Source organism: Drosophila biarmipes, chromosome 2L, assembly GCF_025231255.1.
Source record: "Drosophila biarmipes strain raj3 chromosome 2L, RU_DBia_V1.1, whole genome shotgun sequence".
In the NCBI taxonomy this organism is placed as follows: domain Eukaryota; kingdom Metazoa; phylum Arthropoda; class Insecta; order Diptera; family Drosophilidae; genus Drosophila; species Drosophila biarmipes.
In genome coordinates this window covers 14,335,347-14,355,635 of record NC_066612.1, presented here as the reverse complement: position 1 = coordinate 14,355,635, position 20,289 = coordinate 14,335,347, and the positions used below count along the sequence as shown (strand labels likewise).

The window sequence follows — 20,289 nt, the reverse complement described above, 5'->3', positions numbered from 1 at the left end:
TTCCAATTGCATATATATATATTTATTTTCCGATAAACCAAAGCGTGATCTCGAGGCTTATTCAAGTTAGTGATATATTCTGATGTATTTTACTTGCACATGTTCTCAACAAAATTGACGAATCCGAACTGATTTAAGAACTAATATTGCTCTTGGTTGGTTAAGAGTTGCATCGTTTCGTACTTGGTTTGCTTGCATAGCCAGTATCTCTTGTGCTCTAACAACAATTCCTTAAAAGCTTATCCCTCGAAACGAAATGAGTGGGCTTCAATGACAGGTCAACAGAACAGTGTATAATTGATGTAACAATTGCTTTTGTTTTTCGTTTTTGCTTCCTTCTGGGGATGGTTAAACCCACGCGCACGCAGATAATCTCGCTGAATGATATATATCTAGACGGACCAATCGGACCTGGAAAGCGAGAGGAACAGGAATCTAGACTACGAAATCAAAGGTGCCGGCGTGCGCGCCTCTCGTCTATGTCCTTGATCTGACCACTATCAACACGACTCTCATTTACTTTAGTTATCAACTTACTATACAAGCTCTCGCGTCCCCTACGTTTTCGTTTAATTTTTAACAATATTTTCTTTTGTTGAAACATTTTCAAATACAACTTTGGGCCTAAGCTGGAGTCAGCTTCGGTAAATGTCTGGCAGAAAACTTGGCTAGTTCGCAAAACGAAAGCCGGAAGGGTGTTGAATTCAAGGGGAATCAGTAGTTGCTGGCCATCCTAGTTTTCTGCCAAACACTTGGCAATCTTATGTATTTATACAAACTTCCAAATCATTTACTTTGGTGTATTGCAAAAATGTGCGAATGTCGGTGTGGCTGGTGTGTGTATAAAAAATTGTTTACTAACATTTCTGGTTTTCGTTTTAGCGTATTTAAATTGTACATTAATGAACTTCCATCAAATGATTAGGGATTCGTGATTCGTGTATCGACTGTCGATCGAAATGGAATCTCTTGTTGATATCGCAAATGAGAACAGCGACCAAAGTAACAGGGATGCAAACCTCCTATGATTTCATTTTTTTTAGGCCAGTGGTTCGGTCTAGTTAATTAATTTGTTGTAAAACTTATTGGGGCTTGATTTTTGGAACTAAAATATTAGTTTATTCGTCTAGCAATAGTTGGTAAAATAAAGGAAAACAATATAGTTTTTAAAATTTCAAATTGAGGTTTAAGTAGCGTAGAAGGTTCTTCAGAATTTCCCCAAATCTCCCTTATTTTTTAGACCAAGAAGGCTACTCTTACCCATTAAACCGAACCATGTCTACGAATTCCGAACCCATCCCCGTGTTCCCCCGGCTTGCATCCCTGAAATAAATTAGCCAGGCACATGTTGGATCTCCGAGTGGACTGCTACGCCCAGTGTCAGACGTCCTTGGGCGGCTGGGCGGCGGTCGAGGAGGCCGAGGAGCTCTTCTGCTGCTGCCTCCTCTCCCGCCAGCGATCGATGGGCGTGTAGCAGCACCGGAAGAAGGGAGGAGCCCTCGTCGTCGCCGACGAGGAGGAGCTGCTCCCGCTGCAGTTGCTCATCTTGGCCAGCGACTCGACGGTCAGCTCCGTCTGCACCCCGCTGGTGGTCAGCCGGGTCTCCGCCTGGTACTCGAATTGGTACCGCGGTGGCGGGTGCCCCGGATGACCGGGGTGGCCGGAACGACTGGCGGCCAGAGGAGGCGGCGGTGCCCCCGCCTTGCAGATGACACTGGGCGGCTCCATCTCGTGCAGCTCGAAGCTGTTCGAGCTGCTGTTGGTCGAGGGTCGGAACTCGTGGGAGCTGCTCTCGACCATGGCAGTGCGGTATGTGGCGGCAAAGTAGTTTGTCTCCAGGTAGTGGCAGGACTCGAACAGGTAGTCGTCGAACTGGTGCTGCGGCAGGACCAGCGAGCTGTCGCCGCCGGAGGCGAACCGCGGCCCCAGCCGGTGCGACTGCGTGGATGGGGAGGCCGGCGGTGCGGGCGAGGGGGGCGGCATCATGGTGGCCAACGAACTGGACGCCATCGGCGGCCGCTGACCTCTTTGCTTCATATCAACAATTTCTATTTCTTCTATATCACTAAAACTATTCAACTGTTTCAACAAATAATGCACATCATTTCGTTTCGTTTGATTATCCTCGTCGTGGTGGGGATGATCATCGTCGTCTTGATCGTCGTCGTGGGGCTTCCCCGGATCCGTCTGCTCCTCCGTCGCCGTTGCTGGAGTTTTGGGTGCTTGAAGTGTTAATGGGGTGCTGGCAACGGCGCCCGTTCCACGATCCGTCCTGGGGTTCCCCTGGAGGCTGCTGATCTGCTTGGTCGCATCATGTTGCAGCTGCAGCTGCTGGTGATGTTGCTGCTGTTGCAGATGTTGCTGCTGCTGCTGCTGCTGCTGCTGGTGGCTTACCAACTCCGGATAGGCCAGGTTGAAGCGCTGCTGCAACGTGGCACTGCTCAACTGGGGCAAGCCGGAGTACTCTACGGCCACCGGTGGCCGCTCCAAGGTCGAGTCTATGATGCGATTGAATTTAGCTAATGCACTGCTCGCTGCTGATGAACTGGATGTTGTGGTGGTGACCTTAGCATTAAGTTGTTCATTGTTAAGAGGCACTGTTGTGACGGTTTCTAGGTCTAGGTCTAGGTCCTCGTCCTCGTCGACATCCTCGTCCACATCATCGATGTCGACGCCATCGCGCAACGTTTCCTGCACATTCAGGTTGAGATTGAGGTGCAGCTGCTGGCGCAGCAGCAGGCGGCCGGTCTTCGTCTCCACGCCGGGTATGTTGGGCGGGGCCAGGGCATCCTGGTGACCCCCACCCAATCCACCCCGACCGGCGGCAATCACCGCCGCCGCCCGCTGCTGGGCCAGGTTCGCCTTAGCCAAGTTCTTCTGCAGTATCAGCCGCCTCGACGAAATGATGGCATTATTGTCGCTCCCCCGCGATTACCGGCTGTCGCGGGTGGAGCGAGGCCGCCCCTAACTGGACGTACTGGCGATGGGCGAGACGGGGGACAGCGGACTGCGGACCTGTTCGCGCGGACATCCGGTCAGCGTGATCACCAGCTTCCGGGATCCGGCCTGGTCGCGGTGCTCGCACAGCCACACGCCCTGCCACGTGCCCAGCGACAGCTTGCCATCGGTGATCGGGATTGTCAGGGAGCTGCCCAGGAAGCAGGCCTTCACGTGCGCGGGCTGCAAGGAAGAGGAAAGAGCATTGGTAACGGGAAAAAGCCTTGACAATTTAAAGAATTTATTATTATGCCTTAAAGTATGCCTCGTTTTTTAATTTCGGAGTCTGAGCCTAAACATTATAGTTGCCTACTTTTAAAGAGCTTTTTAATTGATTTAAAATCTTTAGTTCCGATTTTAGAAATATTACTTTATGGTAATTGGTTTCTGTTTTCATGTAAATCAATGTCTCAAAATTTACTTTGCACCAACTTAAAAAGCTAGCTCAGCAAAGTTTATATTGAGTCCATTAGAATACTCACCATATCGTCGGGTCCCTCGCACGAATGTCTGTAGGGCAAGCCTTCGGGAACTATTTTATTCAACATCATCTCCATGTCGTCTCTGAAATGGCGATCGTTCAGATAGGATACATTGTCTGTACGGCCATCTACTCACCTGACGTCTGGATCCCAGCTTTCGTTTAACGCTAAACTCGCCGATGTGTGAAGAACTGAAAGCAAGACAAGCGCACACACAATGCCAATTAGTTGTCTGTGGGATTAATAATAATCTTTATAATGAATGGCCCCCCGGTTATTAGACCATCACGTCGAGGCGTTGGCTCCTCAGCTCCCTGCATTTTCAATTGAGTTGTAGCGCCAATTAGTCAAAATGTATTGCCGCAGGCCCACACCCGTCGTGTTTGGGTATGCTGCTGCTCTGATAACATATCACGAATCCATCTCGAGCTATATGACAAGGCGTGTTGTGATATGGCCAATTTAACAGAGGAGGATTTTTCAATCAGCTCGAGTGGAAAAGCCAATGAATCTCGAACAATTATACAGGCGGGGAGTGAGCAAAAGTGAATCTTCAGCCTTTAATTGTCCGTTAAGCTCAAAACATCTTGTAAAATGGTGTTATGTGGGATGGCTTTAAATTATTTGCATATTCCATGATTGGTTTCATAGGCTCTCGAAACTTTCAGTGATTTGAGTATAAACGTTTTTATGGATATCTTATTGCAAATACATTTGGGTTTAGAATTACTCCACATTTATTTCCGCTACTGCCTTTTAGGACAACTTTTCCTATTCCATAAACTATACTTTCCTATGGATTACGGTTGTGATTTGATAATGCCAACCAGATCAGGCACATTAAATGTTCAACTAGTGTAGAAAGTTATCACATTTAGATGATAGCCATCAATGGTAGCCTCTAAAAGTATACGCTCGCACAAGAACATGGGGTTTTTCATTCCCAAAAAGGCTTGTTTTGCAATTTCAAATGAAATTGTTTAACAAATTTATGATACAAGTGCCGACACAAAACAAAACACGAGCATGTTTGGAGTTGCAAATTTAACAATAATTGCCTGCATTTTTGGCGGCTCGCAATTGGCCCACTGCCAGCGCTGAAAATGTCAAGCGATGCAATGAAAGCCGACTCGAAAATGAATATTTTACTCAAAATGAATTTTGTTTCAATAATAGATAGGTTTATTCGTGTACAAATAGCCGGGTAACACGAGAAACACTCGAATTTGCACACTAATTGCGTATTCATGAATAAAAGAGAAAGCTGCTGGCAGTTCGAGAAGCCGAGCGGAAATTAGTTTATTATCAAATCCCAGAGATGTAATTTTCCGGGCCCCGAGCAGAGACTTAAAATGTGGATACACGTGGATATAGACACACGTGTCCGAGTTCCGATTTCGGGGGCAAGGCGCAGCAACCCAGACCCACTTTCTTTCTAAATAATTTCCGAGGCGATTATGTCATGTTGAACATGTGTCAATGGCATCAGGAATTTAAATATCACCCATGGACAAATCCGGGGTGCAGGGATATTCGGACAATGCAAATGAAAATGAAACCAAAGTGACATTTGACGCGGGGCGGCACACAGCAAATTTGCAAATTGATTGCAGGATGGGATTTGATTGGGATGAGAGTGGAAGTGGGACGAGGACAAGGCCGGCGACGAGGATGGGTACTTGGTCTCCTCATCCATAGAGGAAAATTATCATTACCATCTATCATTACCATCTATTTCCACCGAAAATCGAACTCCAAATCGTATTGTCAAAGTGTTAGAAGGATAATCCACTACTTAAAATAAACATCCCTCATGTTACTCATGAAATTGTTTATATTTTAAAAATATTCCTGGACCCTTGGTAAATTATATTAATCGTGAAATAATACTAAAATACTAAAAAAGTTTTGTATTTCAGCTTCGACAGTTTGTAACAATGCAATAGAGCTGGGTCATCTTTCAAAAATGGTCTATTAAGTACATTTTTAAACGAGAACTGACATTATTGTTATCTCTCTTGATAGGTAAGACCTTATGGCCAGCGCCATTTTAAATATGTTAATGGCCTAAACATAATTGTGTGTGTCTGCCATGCAATGCGGCTTTGAGTGGCATTTGGAGTTGTCCCCGCTCCTGTCACCGCGCCTCAAGCCCCTCCTTCTTCCGTGCACATTTATTCCGTGTCCCCAACTTTTTGCCCCGCTCAGCCTCAACTGGCGCATCCGCCTGGAATACTCGACTGACACTTTTTCCATTGCACCAAACACAAATGGAACGCGGGCAGGAGGCGTTAAAGGGCTCCTCCAGAGCGTTAAGCCGGTGGCCGGGCGTAGGACGCCTCTAATATGATTTAGCCACGGGCTTTGTGGTCGTCCACAGGGCCAAGAGAATGCGGCTTCCAGGGGGTTCTATGTTTGCCTACGGCAGCCACTGCCAACGTGCCCAGAGCGCTAATAAACGTTTGTGCACTGTAAAAACAGATGACTTGGAGTTGCATCCGAAAAAAGGTAAATTTTTTATACCAAGAAAAATACTTTAACAATGATGAGGGTCGTCCCGGGATGCGGTCGAATTTTATGTTAAATTTTTAATTCAAAATAATTAACCAATTTTATTTTTAAATATTTTTAAAAATTTTTTACGACGGGCTATAGCTGCGAACTCAAAGATAGTTAGTGGGGAATTTTTTTTTAAACATCAATTACGTGCTCTAAGTTTTGAAGTATTTATTATTTAAAAAAAAAAGTTGGTAGCACGGAACGATTTCTTTAACCAAAATCCCCAATATTCGCAAAACATTCGCCAACGTTTCTCCCAGTGTAGTACGCATAGTTAAGTAGCAGGTGGTATCGTTTTGACCGGCTGTTTAGATGCTTAGTTGCCTGTGCGAGTGAGACTGGTGGGGGGTGGGTGGCGTTGGGTTGCTTCTGGGTGGGTCGAGTGGAGCACATGTAGCAGGCGTTTAGGCACAACAAAAGTTGCTAATGTTTTTAAAGAGGCCTTTTTATTATACAAAGTCAAACATTCTGACAGCACAAACAGGCTGGGAGCACACACCACTGCACATATACCTATGTACAACCGCAGCGAGCGGAGGAGTACCCAGTGTGTAACAATGGACTCAACACAACTCAACTTGACTCAGCTCAGCTGGCTGTGCCCATTCATATATTCATGCAAACACGCACTCAGACTCAGATACGCCCGCACAGCAGCGGCCGACGTCCTGGTTCCCAAGGATCAACATCTACTGGATACCCTAGAGAATAGGCTCTTACCAACTTTAAAGTATCACAAGTAGTGCCGATTGGGATTACCTTAAAATTAGATAGTCTAACTTTTGATTGAAAAAATAAGTAAAAAGTTCTAAAACTTAAAATGTCAATTGTTGGCTGTAAAAATTTGTAAATCTTTTAAAAAATATAATTTTATGCAGACAACAATTGGCTGGTTAGTTTAAAAACCAAACAAAAATCCGTCAATGGACCTATGCTTCGGCAAAAATGTGCTGATTTTAGAAGCAATTTTTTAAAGGACCATTAGGTTGTTTTAAAATAATGTAGAAGATGTTAAGACACCGAGATTTGATTAAAAATTGTAATAAAATAAAATAAAAATAAAAAAATTTTAAGATTATATATAAAATAATTAAATGGTTCTTTTTTCTCCACCACCGCTGTAGGCCTCCGAACAGCACGTGAGTGTGCGGTAGGTGTGTGAGGTGTTTGGTTGTTACATAATGTAAGACTCAGGGAAATGCTTAAATTCATCAACCTTCTTAGTACATAGCCGTCGAGTTTTATGCTCATCCCGAGACTTCAGGCCAAAGACCACTGAACACCGTGAGAAATCCTTGGCTTGGTATGCCATCCTTTTTGTGTCAGGTGCTGGAGAACCGGAACAAAACGGAACAAAACTAGTTCAAGCACATGCCGATACGATTGGGAAATTCGGAAAAGCGGACCAGAGGACGGATGGGAAAACCTTTGGCGTGCTCGTTTTGCATAAATAATATTGATTTATTGGGTAGCGCAGCATTTTGCGGTTCATAAGCGGGCCATTTTAATGCTAAAGGAGCCAAAATGGAAGAATAAGGGAATAGGAGTAGGGAATAAACGGAAGCCCAAAAGTATGACACACACATGGCACGATTTGTTTTCCTTTTCCATTTTTTCATTTTCCCCGTTTTGTTTTTCCTCGTTCGCAGTTTCCCTGTCGTCACGAAAGCGAAAAGAGAAATTGCCGAGTACGCCCACACAAAAATATATCCCGAATGTTGAAAGGGCTCCGAAAACTCCCTACTCCATAGAAAACTCCCCCCGGGAAAGCCCACCCACAATTGGTTTCGCTTTCGCTGGCTGTTGATTTATTTGGTGTTGCTCCCCCACAAAGGACACTCCGGCAAAGTCCCTTCCCCGTGCTGTGCTCTTGCAGCTCCTTTGGCTTGGCTGAAAAATATGCTCGGGTTATAAATTGAAGTTGAGCCATTTATATGATCTTGCGATTATGCAGCAAATTGCTGTCGAGGGTGGTCCTCCGCCCACCGCCCACCGCCAAGGTCCTTTGAACTCAGCGGCTCCATGAAGTCGGGCATGTTATCCTGCAACAGATCCTGGGACCCCTTAAAGCTCGCGATTTAATGAAGTGCTTCTTGCTAAGAGTAAAATGGTATATATCTATAAGCGTTTCTAAAGGTTCAGCACATACAGAAAAGGATTTAAGGAATCATGGATTTAAGGACCTCTTAAAAAGGCTTCTTACAATACGGTTTATTCCCAAAGATGTTCCTAACTATTTCTTCTACGCCAAAGAAGTACCTTAACCTCCCGAAATTCTAGGAAATCCATATCCAGAACCTCCAATTTCTATCAACTCCGACTTCCTTCGAATCTAACCTTTAAATGCGGGATTAAGCCACAAATCATCAACTCCCCCCAGGCAATTAGCTTGGCCCAACGCATATAGAAAGTATATATAAACACTGCCATGGTGATTCCGAGGTCCCATTTAGATTGGGGTTACGGAAGCCCCAATGGGGCATTGTGTGGTCAGTAGGGTTCGGTTCTATAAGCGGACGACCTTCCTGCCGCACATATGAATATTAATAAAAAAAAAAGAAAGGAACCAAGTCATAGAGGGGAAATACTTGCCCGGCTCAGGTGGAAAAGTCGGAACCCGGTGGATATATCATTTTTTAGCATTTCCCTGCATTCCATTACTTTTTGTTGTGTTTAACAAGCTACCTTTACATTTGGCTTATATTTTTGTGTATTTGTGATTTGTGTGTCCTCTCGGCCACTTTTCCCCTCCTTCGCGCCGTTGTGTGCGCTTTTCCCCATAGAAACAAAAGGAGGTGGGGCGGCGCCCGAGGGGGGCTATTGAGGTCAATAGTAAAAGACAACAACATATGGCAAGGTTGCTTTGAAATTATTTTTCCTTTTTTTTCGCTCGAAATTAACTTTTTTGTTGCTTCTTCTTGGGACAGAGGCGAGGGGGAAGGCTCGGGGAGAATCGCCTTTCATTTTGTTGCATTTAGTTACAATTTTCTTTGCATTTTAAGGGGCCGCAGAGGGGTTAAAGCTTCCCCCAGTAAAGTGTGTCTAATTAGGAAGTCCTTTTAAGAAAATCAATAAACATGTCTTGACCTCAATTAGATTCCGCTTACAGTTCACAAAACAATACACGTACAGTGAGCACCCCAGACAACGAACACGCACACGGCACGGGTGGCGGAGGGGGTCGGCAGCGGCTAGGGGCAGGGACACACGTGCTTTTGATTTGGCAGAAAATAAAGGAGAGAGCCAGAGCAGGCGAGAGCGAAGGTTCGCAAAGAGCTGCCTGCAATGTGCTGGCTAAGACGATTTGAGGTACACGGGAAACAAATGGGGATCGTTTTAAAAATAACAAAAAAGCTATCTGTTGGTTATAAGTTTTTTCAATGAAATCATATATGATTGAAACACAAGAACACGAGGGATTTGGCAGAAAACAAAAACTAATTTAAGAGAAAAAGAAAAAAAGTTCTTCATAATAAAATATTTTGATTACTTTTTAAAATAATTTTCTAAAACAAGTCATAAAAAAACCACCTAAATTATTATTAAATATGTATCTTTATGTTAAATAAACTTGTTTTTTTTTGTGATAATATAAATGAGTCTTATAATGAAACTTATAATATGAAATAAGGGAAAGCAAAATATAAAAAAGCACCAGCTTGAACACTTTAAATTTCAAGAACCATCCTTTTCTTCCTGTGCTAAGGGGGCATGGAAGTAGAAAATACCGGAGAGGGGGCTGGAAAAGTTCGCCTCGAGCATTCACACGCCATAGCCACAGACCATGACATGCAGACATGAGCGACGACTGCGACTAAGACGACGATTGCTTTTCACTTTAGTCAGGCCGACTCCCGGCTAAAACCGCTCCCCCAGCCCCCCTCCTTTGGCGCTTTATGATACGATTTTATTTATTTGCCCGGGCCGGAGCGGGAGCCGGAGTGAGCGGGCCAGGAAGCCGCAGGATGGAGCACGCGTCCTGGCATTGTAATGCGAACTGTCAACAAGAAGCTGCCTCCGAGGCAGCCAACTGCGGAGGTTGTTTCTCTGTTTGCACTGCCTCCTCATCGTCTTAGTGCTTTGCCCGCTTGCACTGAGAAAAACTAAGCTAAAATAAGAGTGTGCTCTTTGTAAAAAGTACAAATTATGCAGGAACTAACAGACGTAAGAAGGCAGTCCAAAAAATATTTTGAATTTGTTTTTAAATAAATGTTAGGATTCCTTTGCCATAAAGGATGTATCTTTCTGAATGCTATCCTACGGGTTGATTTCTTTCTTGATAATAAATCCTGCATGTATGCATGTTTTTATGATAGCCCAATCCCCGTGAATAATATTTTTACCAGTGTACCTACTGTCAGATGTCTGTGGAAGCGGTGATTCCACACGAGAATTAGTGTGCGAAGGGCATCCGTGGCAGGGCAGAAAAAGAAATACTTTGCAGAACTGCAATCCGAAGATTATTGCGAATGCATTCCGAGGATGGGAATATAAAACTTGAACAGAGTCTCAAATCGCTTGGCGTCTGACGTGTGTGCACAGACTGTCGAGCGACATATTGCACTCGGGGTCCTAAGCTTTTGGTCATTAATTTTCTTTGATGCAATGACAAGGTGGGATGTTGGAACGAGTGTTTAATTTCAGCATATTTATAAATTCTCTGCTTAAGAGGAAACTATTCCATGGGTCACAACTCAACTCGGAGTTTTCAGACGGATTTGAACTCATTCATTTGGCAGGACCTGCTCTCCATGTGGGTCATCGTCACAGCCACACGTTTCAGGCACCCAAAAGTCGGACTATTTTCGAATGTCAGTCCCAATTTTCGGGGCTACAGCGAGAGACACAAAGCAGTGACCGGGCCAAGTCAGTCCGTTTATCTGTGCAGTTTAACCCAGTTTCCGGCTAATACAAGCGAGCAGGTCCAGCAGCCCCTTTAAGTCCTGCAAATCCAGTAAGTTTCGGCTGCTCCCCTGCCGAATTCAACGACATTTTGTGCTGATTTGCTATGCAAGTTCTACATTTCGCTGTTTGTCCAACCGAACTTTCAACTAAATGCAAACGCCTTGGCCATTGCGAGATTCCCCCCGAGAAATACGACCCGGACAAAGAAAATGTAATGTCACGGAACTTTCCCACTGCCAGAGTCTGAATACCCTTATGGATGGCTTCTCCTGCTGGATTAAAGTATTGTATTTGCAGCCAACTCGGGTCCTTAGTTGGGAAAGGCTTCCCGAAGTGTATGAATCGACAGCGAGTGGAATAAGATGGATGAGATGGAAATGAGGGCTGCCAGAATAGAAGAGGGACTTTCAGCTGCTCCCCACGATTAGCTGACATTTGAGCCCTGAGTTTGGGATAATCACTTAGAAAGGCAGCCGAAAAGGTGCCAAAGAAGTTCTAAATGGCTAAATGGCTGGCCTCAACCGCGAAAATATTGTAACTGATATCTTTTTGGGAGGCATCTTTTTGGGCTACCTACACACAAAAAGAATATAACATTTTTTTTTCTATTTACTATTTCATTCTGTTTTCTTCCTATGAATTCGACAGATTTTTTTAGGAGAGAAAGTGCAAGAAATATGTTTTTTAAATATATATGTTTTTTAATCAATTTACCATGCGACTAATAAATTGATGTATCATTCCTTCCATTTAAATGGAAGTAATACTGCTCAAAGCAAGTACTAAAAATCCCCAAAAGTCAAATGGTCTATAAATCTTCAGAAGTTGAATTGCATTGAAAAAGTTTAAGTTGAAGTTAGGGAAGGGGCAGTCGCAACTCACTTTGCATGTGGCATAATCCCACTGAGAAGTGCGCCAGCTCCGGCATCTGTCGGAGGATCTCCTCGGTGACCAGGTGGACGCCGCGGTGCTGCGGCCTCAGGTTGATCTTGCGCTGAAACCAGGCGGAACCGATCTGCAGGCCGACGATCGCATTGCCATCCGCCCCGGCTCCGGCGACGGCGCCGCCTCCGCGTCCGCCGCCACCCCGGTGATTGGCCGAGGCCATGGTGCTGTTGGAGCTGCTGCTCCGGATGTTGCTGTTCCGGCTGACGCTCTGCTTGACCCCGCCTCCGCCGCCACCGCCTCCTCCTCCGCCGGCGCTGCCAGCTCCACCGCTGCCGCTGGTCGCTTTCGTTGTGCCGGCGTGTGGATTACTGCTGCTACTGCGACGTCGCTGGCCGCTCCGTCCGCCGCTCCTCTGGTGGCCTGGAGCAGTACCTGGTCCCGCTCCCGCACCCGCACCCGATCCTGATCCCGATCCTGCAGCGGCAGCGGCAGCAGCAGCAGCGGCGGCGGCGGCAGTCGACGTCGATGGTTTTGTGGACGACGTTGTGGCTTCTCCGGTATCCGGACGCACTCACACACTCGCACACTTGGCACACTTAATGCACTTAACACACTGGCAGGATTCAAGGACTCGGGGACTCGAGGACGAGCTCTCGACTCCCACAAGCTGTTGACTTTTGCACTGGTTTCACTCCGGATTGGCTTTCACTTTCGGCCCTTCGAGCCTTTTCACCGGTTTGATTTATTCTATGTTATTGCCACTTGTTTACGCTATCAGCAACTGCAAGACAGAAGAGAGATAACAAAAAGGTCGGTTAGTGGTGGAAAACTAAGTTACTTGTAGGTGTGGCACTTAAAGATACAACACATACTTAGCAGCACACTGGTGGTTGTGTCAATTGAATACTTTCAAATCGATATTTACCCTTTAAAGGGTTAATTCCAAGCAGAAAATCATAATTTGTTTTCCCTTATCCTTGGGAGATAAATATACCTTTTGCAAGTGATAGTTCTAATAGATTTATTGATATAATTAGAAAACCAGTAAGCATCTGAATGAAAATGGTATTAACTGTCCAGCTCGACGATCTGTACGATCTTCCTCCTAAAACCACCTTTTAAGGTTCCACAGAAGCTGACTTGTTCACATAAATCAAATGTTAGTGTTTGGGCGTCTGGTTTTCAGCTATAAGTCGCTATTGGGAGCAGGGCGTTGGCAGTGCCCACAATCAACAAGTTTTTAATTGCCAAACGCAAACAGCAAACAAGATTGTTATGGTTATCAATGTGCCAGGGGTGACCTTTAAAAAACTTCAGGGGTGAGGTGTATGTTGGGGTATGGAATCTTATAATAGTTTAATTTGGTTTTCAGCTAACAAAAAATAAAATATTTTAATATTTCACAAGGATAATATACAATATACAAAGAACCACTGCGTATGAGTGATTTTACATACACTGCGTATGACTGATTCTGAGTTTAATTTTACTTAATCAAGTCTTTAAAATGTAGATATGTATTTGGAAGCATTACGATTATTAAATAATGTGAAAAGTAAATGAACTGATATCTAGGGTAATTATTTGTTTTTAAATTAAACTAATTTAGCAGTAAATATTATATTGGATTTTTATTTTTCTTTATTTTCTGCCAAATTTATATACCTCAAATTAGTTAAATTGAAAACCATGCAAAACTCGATGTACTCTTAGCCGTGTCTAAAAGTGAACCTAATTATAAATCATATTATAGGAAGATAAAATCCTACAAAGCTTACAAAATAAAAATTAAGATTATTTTTGATCTAATGTGTATAATTATGTATAAAACATTAAATTTGGAAGTGTATTTTAGGAAAATAAGACCATATAAAAAGAACAGATTTGTGCCAAGCTTTTCACTTTTTTCAAGGCCTTCATGCATTTGTATTTTTTAAAATGCCATATAAAATATGTATAGAATTATATACTACAAATTGTGAACATGTATGTAACTTCCTTATTCTTCTAGTACACATCCCCTATGTTCCAAACTACAGTCGCAGCCTCAAGGAAACTCCGCTGAGGAGTCACACGGCAGCGAGCAGTCGAAAAGCGGAGTAAAATTTGAGGCGGCATAATGAGCACGTGTCGCCCAAGTGGGCCAAAGGGGGGTGGGCCGAGGGCGGCTCGGGGGGTGACAAGGACACGGGATTGTTGGCCCGGGAAAGCGTTCGTGCGAAATGGAAACAGCAGCTAGGAAGAGGCACGAGGCGGCGCAGGATAGACAGCCGCTGGATTGCAGACACATGGCATCAAGGAAAACGCTGTTTAAGAATCCCTGCCCTCCCCTTCCCTTCCCCTGCACACACACTCGCACACACACTCGCACACACGCAGCTCCAAGTTGAGTGCACTCACATAACGAAGCAATCGAAATGCATTTGAATCGGGGAAAAGCGGGAAAATGGGAGCACGGAGATGGAAGCCGCAGCTGCTGCAAGGGAAAACCACGACGGGTGTGAGTGATTTCGGGTGTCGGTATTTGGGTAAGCAGGAAAACACCAAAAAGGAAAAGCAAAGGAAAAGGCTCAGGCACACGGACCCCAAAAAAAGAGGTAGCCCTCGCCACAGAAAACGATTTACACGACACTAAAGGCGGTTGGAAAGCGGGCAAAAGCTGCCAAATAGAGATGAGCTTCTGGCACGGCTAAGGTGTTACAATACCTGGATTGGGCAGTCGTTCTTTTCGGGTTATATATATATCAATGATGGAAGGAACCAATAATCCTAATTTTAAGAAATATAACTTTCTTCATTTGTTTTATTGCTTAAATATTAATATCCTTTTCTGCCAGAGCAATTATATTAGACCTCATATTGATTTGATATAATTTCCTAAAACATTAAATTATTTAATTAAAAATAAGTACCATATATACTTCATTTTCCAAAATATTTGGTTTCTTGAACACCTATATTTCTATGTTTCTGTGCAGCTAGAGAAATATTTCTATTGGCGGGCTTAGATCTGGCTACTAATGAACTAAATTATTACTTAATCTTATTTTTTGTAAGAAAAACGTGTAGAACGAGTGAGCTCACATCTCTGGCAAACTGGCAGAACCGAGAGACTGAAGGTGTGTCATCAGGGGCGGCAAAGCAACAACTACAGCAACAACAACCTGGCCGCGGCCAGGCAAAGGTACTTTATTCCTTTTACGGGGCCACTGCTCAAATTTGCATATGCTTTAAATATTTAATGTAATTCAAGAAGAGGAGACAGCAGCGCCAACAGGAATCTGGCAATTGGACAAGGCCCGGCCCGGCGTAATCCAATTGGACTGCTCCCCGGCTGGATTCCCAAGCACCAAAAAGGCCGAACAAACCGAAAACACATGAAGTGCTCGCGCATTTGGCAAAAAATCAATTTTCCATGTGATTGGCGAATGCAGTAGGGCTGGCCGAACCAAGAAAGTTTGCCATTTAATCAGCACCTCAACGCATTTTCGCCTCGCTTTTTGCTCTGCTAATTATTGACATAACAAATGCGGCGGAGCCCCACCACGCTCTCTGCCCCAGCACACGCACACACACGAGTATTCCGATGACAGCACACGCGAAGTCCCCCAAAACGAGAGGAGAGCCTCCAGGAAACCGGGGGAGCCTGGGCACTTGGGCACTCGCTGCCCCCAAAGTTGGAAATCGAATCACGTGAGCATAAAACTCAAAGGCACTTAATTACATTTAATTCGCCGAGCCCGCTGCGCTGCCCTTTGTTTTACTTCACGACTGATTTCAGACCGCGCCGCGCGACTTGTGGGGAGAGTAAGCTTTATAGAGCCGCCGACCACTGACGTCGAGCGCGCGCGCTGTCACTTTGGTTCGACGGCGGGCTGGCGCTGAACATCTGATTGGATCGAGGTGGATCCAGAGGTGAAATGTGCGAGGCAGCGGCACGAGAGCGGGCCCCCGTAAGCCACGCCTGCGCCAGAAGAGCACAGGCATAGGGCCCCAAGTCGAACTCACCTTGGCGCGCTTCTTAAATTTTGCTTAGTATTTAATTGCGCAAAAATTAAAAACATTTTTTATTGGAAAGCTTTTTGTTACTATTTAGTTTAGACAAAAATTATTTTTAACTACTTTCACTCATAAAAAACTAATTTTTCAACACTTTTTAATTTGGAATTGCTTTCTTGATTTAATTACTCATTTAATAGCAATAAATAATTTTTGTTTAAGTTTTCATATTATATGATAATTCGTTTTTAAAAATTTGTTTTCTGAGTTCTTTGCTTTTTCTGCAATTTTAAGCATTAAATTAAATCAAAATATACCTGTTTTTTGAGAACAATTTTCAATCAGTCACACTTTAGTCACTGTTTTTCTTGTGGATTGTGTGACGTCACGTTAGTTCGACGTCACCCAAAACTCATACACAGTGCCAACTCGTATGCACCACCACAAGTGGAAATTCTATTCACGTGTTTCATTCAAACTTCATTCCAACTGCCTCTTTTGGTTCGACGCTGCTCTCCAAAAAGTCTAAGCCAGAGAGAAAATGGTCCGAATCCGTGCAGGGAATGACAAAATTAAAAATATGTTGTTCTAAATTATTATTTTTGTAGTAAATTTGATTTCTGTGAACTAAAAATATAATCGATATGTCGGCATGCCGAACTGTATATACATCATGCATTTACAATATTACAGGTGATAATATTATATACGTAGACCGATTGTTCCCATATTCTTATAAATTACAAATTTTTAAATTAAAAAAAAAAACTAAAAAATGATTTTTTTAATTTTTAGAAATTTTTACCATTTTTTTTTGCTTTTCTCTTCTACTTCAGTAATCATATTATTTTAAAAATAAAAATGTAACACCAAAATTTTATTACTGTTTTGTCAAATTTTCAATTGGTAGATATAAATATTAACTATCCCTAACTTAACTTTATAATTAATGCTGCTAAAAATAATTTTTTTTCGTACATGCAATCCACACAAAATTGAATTTCACCAAGAGGGAAATGGATCAACAAGTCACCAAACTTGTATTACAACCCCAAAGTGACAGCCGTGGTCATTTCAAACCTAGAAGGAAAATAAATTATAGCCTCTCTACCTAAAGATTATCTGAGAATGTGCTTCAGAGGACCAATAAAATAGTGCTACTAAGGGTAAGTAGTATTATTGTCCTCATTTTAAAATATCTTTTTACCAATGGTATACAAATCGTTTAGTTTTGAGTTTTAAATTCTCTCTAATCCCACTGCGCAGGCTCAAAGTAAATACATTTATATGAACGTTCACGGATGTACAATTGAGAAGTGTAGAAAAATTTTCAAACAGACGCCAAAAGATCAAGACATTTTTTTAAAAGCAATGGAGCTAAAACTTGAAGTTGTCATATTATGTAGATGTCATTTTATTGGCATTATGAAAAAAATAATTTATTTATAATCATGCCACTTTGCATAAGAATTAGTACAAAGTATTTGTCAATTCAAAATAAAGAATGGATTTTCTTAGATAATACCATTCAATAACAAGTTATGACCAGAAATTGTAATCGATAAAAACTCTATATAAAAATGTAACCCTATAACTTTCATATATCACTGACCACTAGGCAAGTGTGTTATTTCGGAAATCTTTCTTTGTAGTGATCATGTTTTTTTTTAACAAAAAAGAAGATTTTGGACAAATTTTGCATTGTGAAAAAGTAATTCAAAAGCTAACATTCTAGTACGTAAATGGATTTATGCACATAGGGTAACTAACTATAAATATAATACAACAAAATTATGATTGCACTTTTTTTAATTACACCGATCAGTAGTAGAGTAGGCGGGAAAAAGAATGTATCAAGTAGTAGTCTCCGACCCAAAAAGTATAGATCAGGATCACCAGTCGAGTTGATTAAGCCATCCCGTTTGTTTTATGTACTTCTCTCTTCAATACATACCTAAAAATTTTAAGCCTCCCAAAATTTTGATACTCCCCCAAATCGCCCAAAACCGTGCCGCTTAGCTGCGATATCAAATTTTAACTGAAATGTATTGGTTTCTCCAAAACCTACAGATCGACCTAAAAAAAAACTTTGCCACGCCCACTTTAACCTTAAATCTGTCAGACGCCCACATTACCATATATTGCACTCTCGTGTAGGTGGCGCTTTTCAATATCGCTTTTCCGCTTATATATTTCCATCTCCCTTGAGCTTAGCTTGGTAATGGGTATATAATAGTCGAGACTTTGAACTATTTGTTAAAATATAATAAAAGCGTTCCAAATTGTACAACTAAATGAAAAACGTATTATATTAAAAAAAAAAACTGTCAAATGGCTAAATAAATTTTTACGAGTACCAAGGCATTAGTAAAAATATTCCTTAAATTATTTAATTATTTGGTATATATGAAAAATTGTGAAACGAAAATATCCCTTATTGCTAAACTATACTAAATATTAAATAGACTTAATAGTAATAGAATAACGGGATGCATTAAATGTGTGACCTATCGAAATTATCGTTGAGTTTTCGATAAATCTTCAATCCATATTAAATAAAAAATAAAAGGAATTATAATCGTAATCAACTATTTCAAAGCAATAGAACTATCGTAGTAACGTGTGGTAGCTCTTCAAACAGGAAAACTTTCTTCTTGCTACACTACAGCACCTCCCAGTTGGCTGGCCAATCGAATATCGATTATTTGGCGGCGATAGGCGTGCAACGTTTGGCGGTCAAAACAAAAGCGCTCGAGTGTGCAGTCTATTTACACTGGTTTCTGGTTGGTTTTATGTTTGGCGTGTGGGGCGCGAACAAACGAAAAGCGGTGCTTACTTTGCTGATTTGGTGATTATTATTGATTTGTGGATTATATGCGTCTAATTGCAGTGGCGCTTGCAGGTGCTGGAGATCTGAGTCTGATTTCTGGGGGATTCACAGCGTGGGTGGGCGCGTAGTATGCTGGTAAAAGTGCTGATGCTGCTGCTGCTGCCCGGGAATGTGGCTATTGCCAACGCCGGAGTCGACGGAATCGCCGGAGTCGGAGTCGGAGTTGGAAGCGGTGACGAAGACGGAATCGGTGTCGGAATCGGTTATGGAATTGCGGCCGGAGGCGAGATCTCTGGGCATTTTGGGGCCTACGTTGGTTGCCTTACTTCGGTGGCAAGCGAAATGGCAACAAAAACAAGAACTACGAATCGGCTCTAAATATAACGTCTGTCGTTATACTCGTTACTCGTTTTTTATGTGGCCAATTCACAGAATGTACATTTTTTACACCTTTCACACACACCCACGCACTTTACGCTCACGCTCGCACATTTTGGCCCGATTTTTCGCACACAGCGTTTTGTTTTTGTCACCGTAGATGATTTTCCTTTCCTTTATACTCCCGACTACATAGAGGTGCATATATACATATATATGAATATATATACTATATTATATATATGTATATATATGGGTTAGTTGGGGCTTTGGCTGGGCCCTCTTTGATTTTCGCTCAACAGATTTGTGATTGGGAATTTTTTCAGCTGCACGACGTTACCAAATGGGTGACTCCCAGGCGGAGCCACATGGGCACAGTTTTTGCATTGGGCATTTTTTCACAGCTACACAGCGACTCCTTCAGCAGGGGCGTGTCGGGGCTTTCGGGGCGTTCGGGGGTTACGGGCCAACTCTTATGGCCTTTTCGCCTAGTCTCTGCCTCGTTTTTCAATAAAACTTCATGGCCCTATTACATATGTACTCCGCACACTCACACACACACCAGCAGGCCCGAGCCCGATTCAATCCAATTCGATCCGATTTCGATTCGATCCGGGGATATACTATATCGAGGATGATACTACACGCTCCCATCCGCCTGCACTATCTCCCCTCGACTTCGATTTTCCCCCCAGTTTTCCTCTGCTTGGGTTGGCTGCCTTCTGCTTTTTTTCAGCCACTACTTTCTGGATTTTCTCTGCATGCCTTTTCTGCGACGAGCGCCACCGATGTGCCACCGAACGAGAGCCTGAACTGAAACTGATTCGGGATAGCACATATTTTGTTGAATGAGTAGGTGAATGAGTGCTGCCCCACTCGCTCGGGCAACGCGGACGGGTCCTGCGCATGCTCCACGAGCCAGCGAGTGCCACTTGGGGCTCCATTGTGAACGGTTCAGGACTGCCATCTGCGACTTCGTCCTGCCAGGGGGCGTCCCACGCGATAGGCGCAAGGCAGTCTTTCGAAAATACCATAAATTCTTAAGTATATATTATTTTAAAAATACCTAATAACTTTACTTTAATATTTTAAAACAATATAAATGTTATTTTTATATGTTTGCCAGACTTCGGTTTATTATAAACGGCTTGAATATCCACACGGCCTGAAAAAATAATAATTTTAGAGCTTTAAAGATGCACCACGTCGACCATAACTCTCCTCACGGCTTTCGTTGTAATGGACTTTTGA

At 43.0% G+C, this 20,289-nt stretch overlaps 1 protein-coding gene across 1 annotated transcript; it reads right to left on the bottom strand.

The window, feature by feature from the left end:
- LOC108033701 (uncharacterized) lies at positions 1-19,712 on the bottom strand. The gene is given in 5 exon segments (XM_017108207.3): positions 1-3,180; positions 3,480-3,561; positions 3,616-3,670; positions 11,826-12,612; positions 18,667-19,712. Coding segments are annotated over 4 exon segments (2,163 nt in total). The 5' UTR covers positions 12,052-12,612; positions 18,667-19,712; the 3' UTR covers positions 1-1,380.
- Positions 19,713-20,289: the final 577 nt, after the last annotated feature.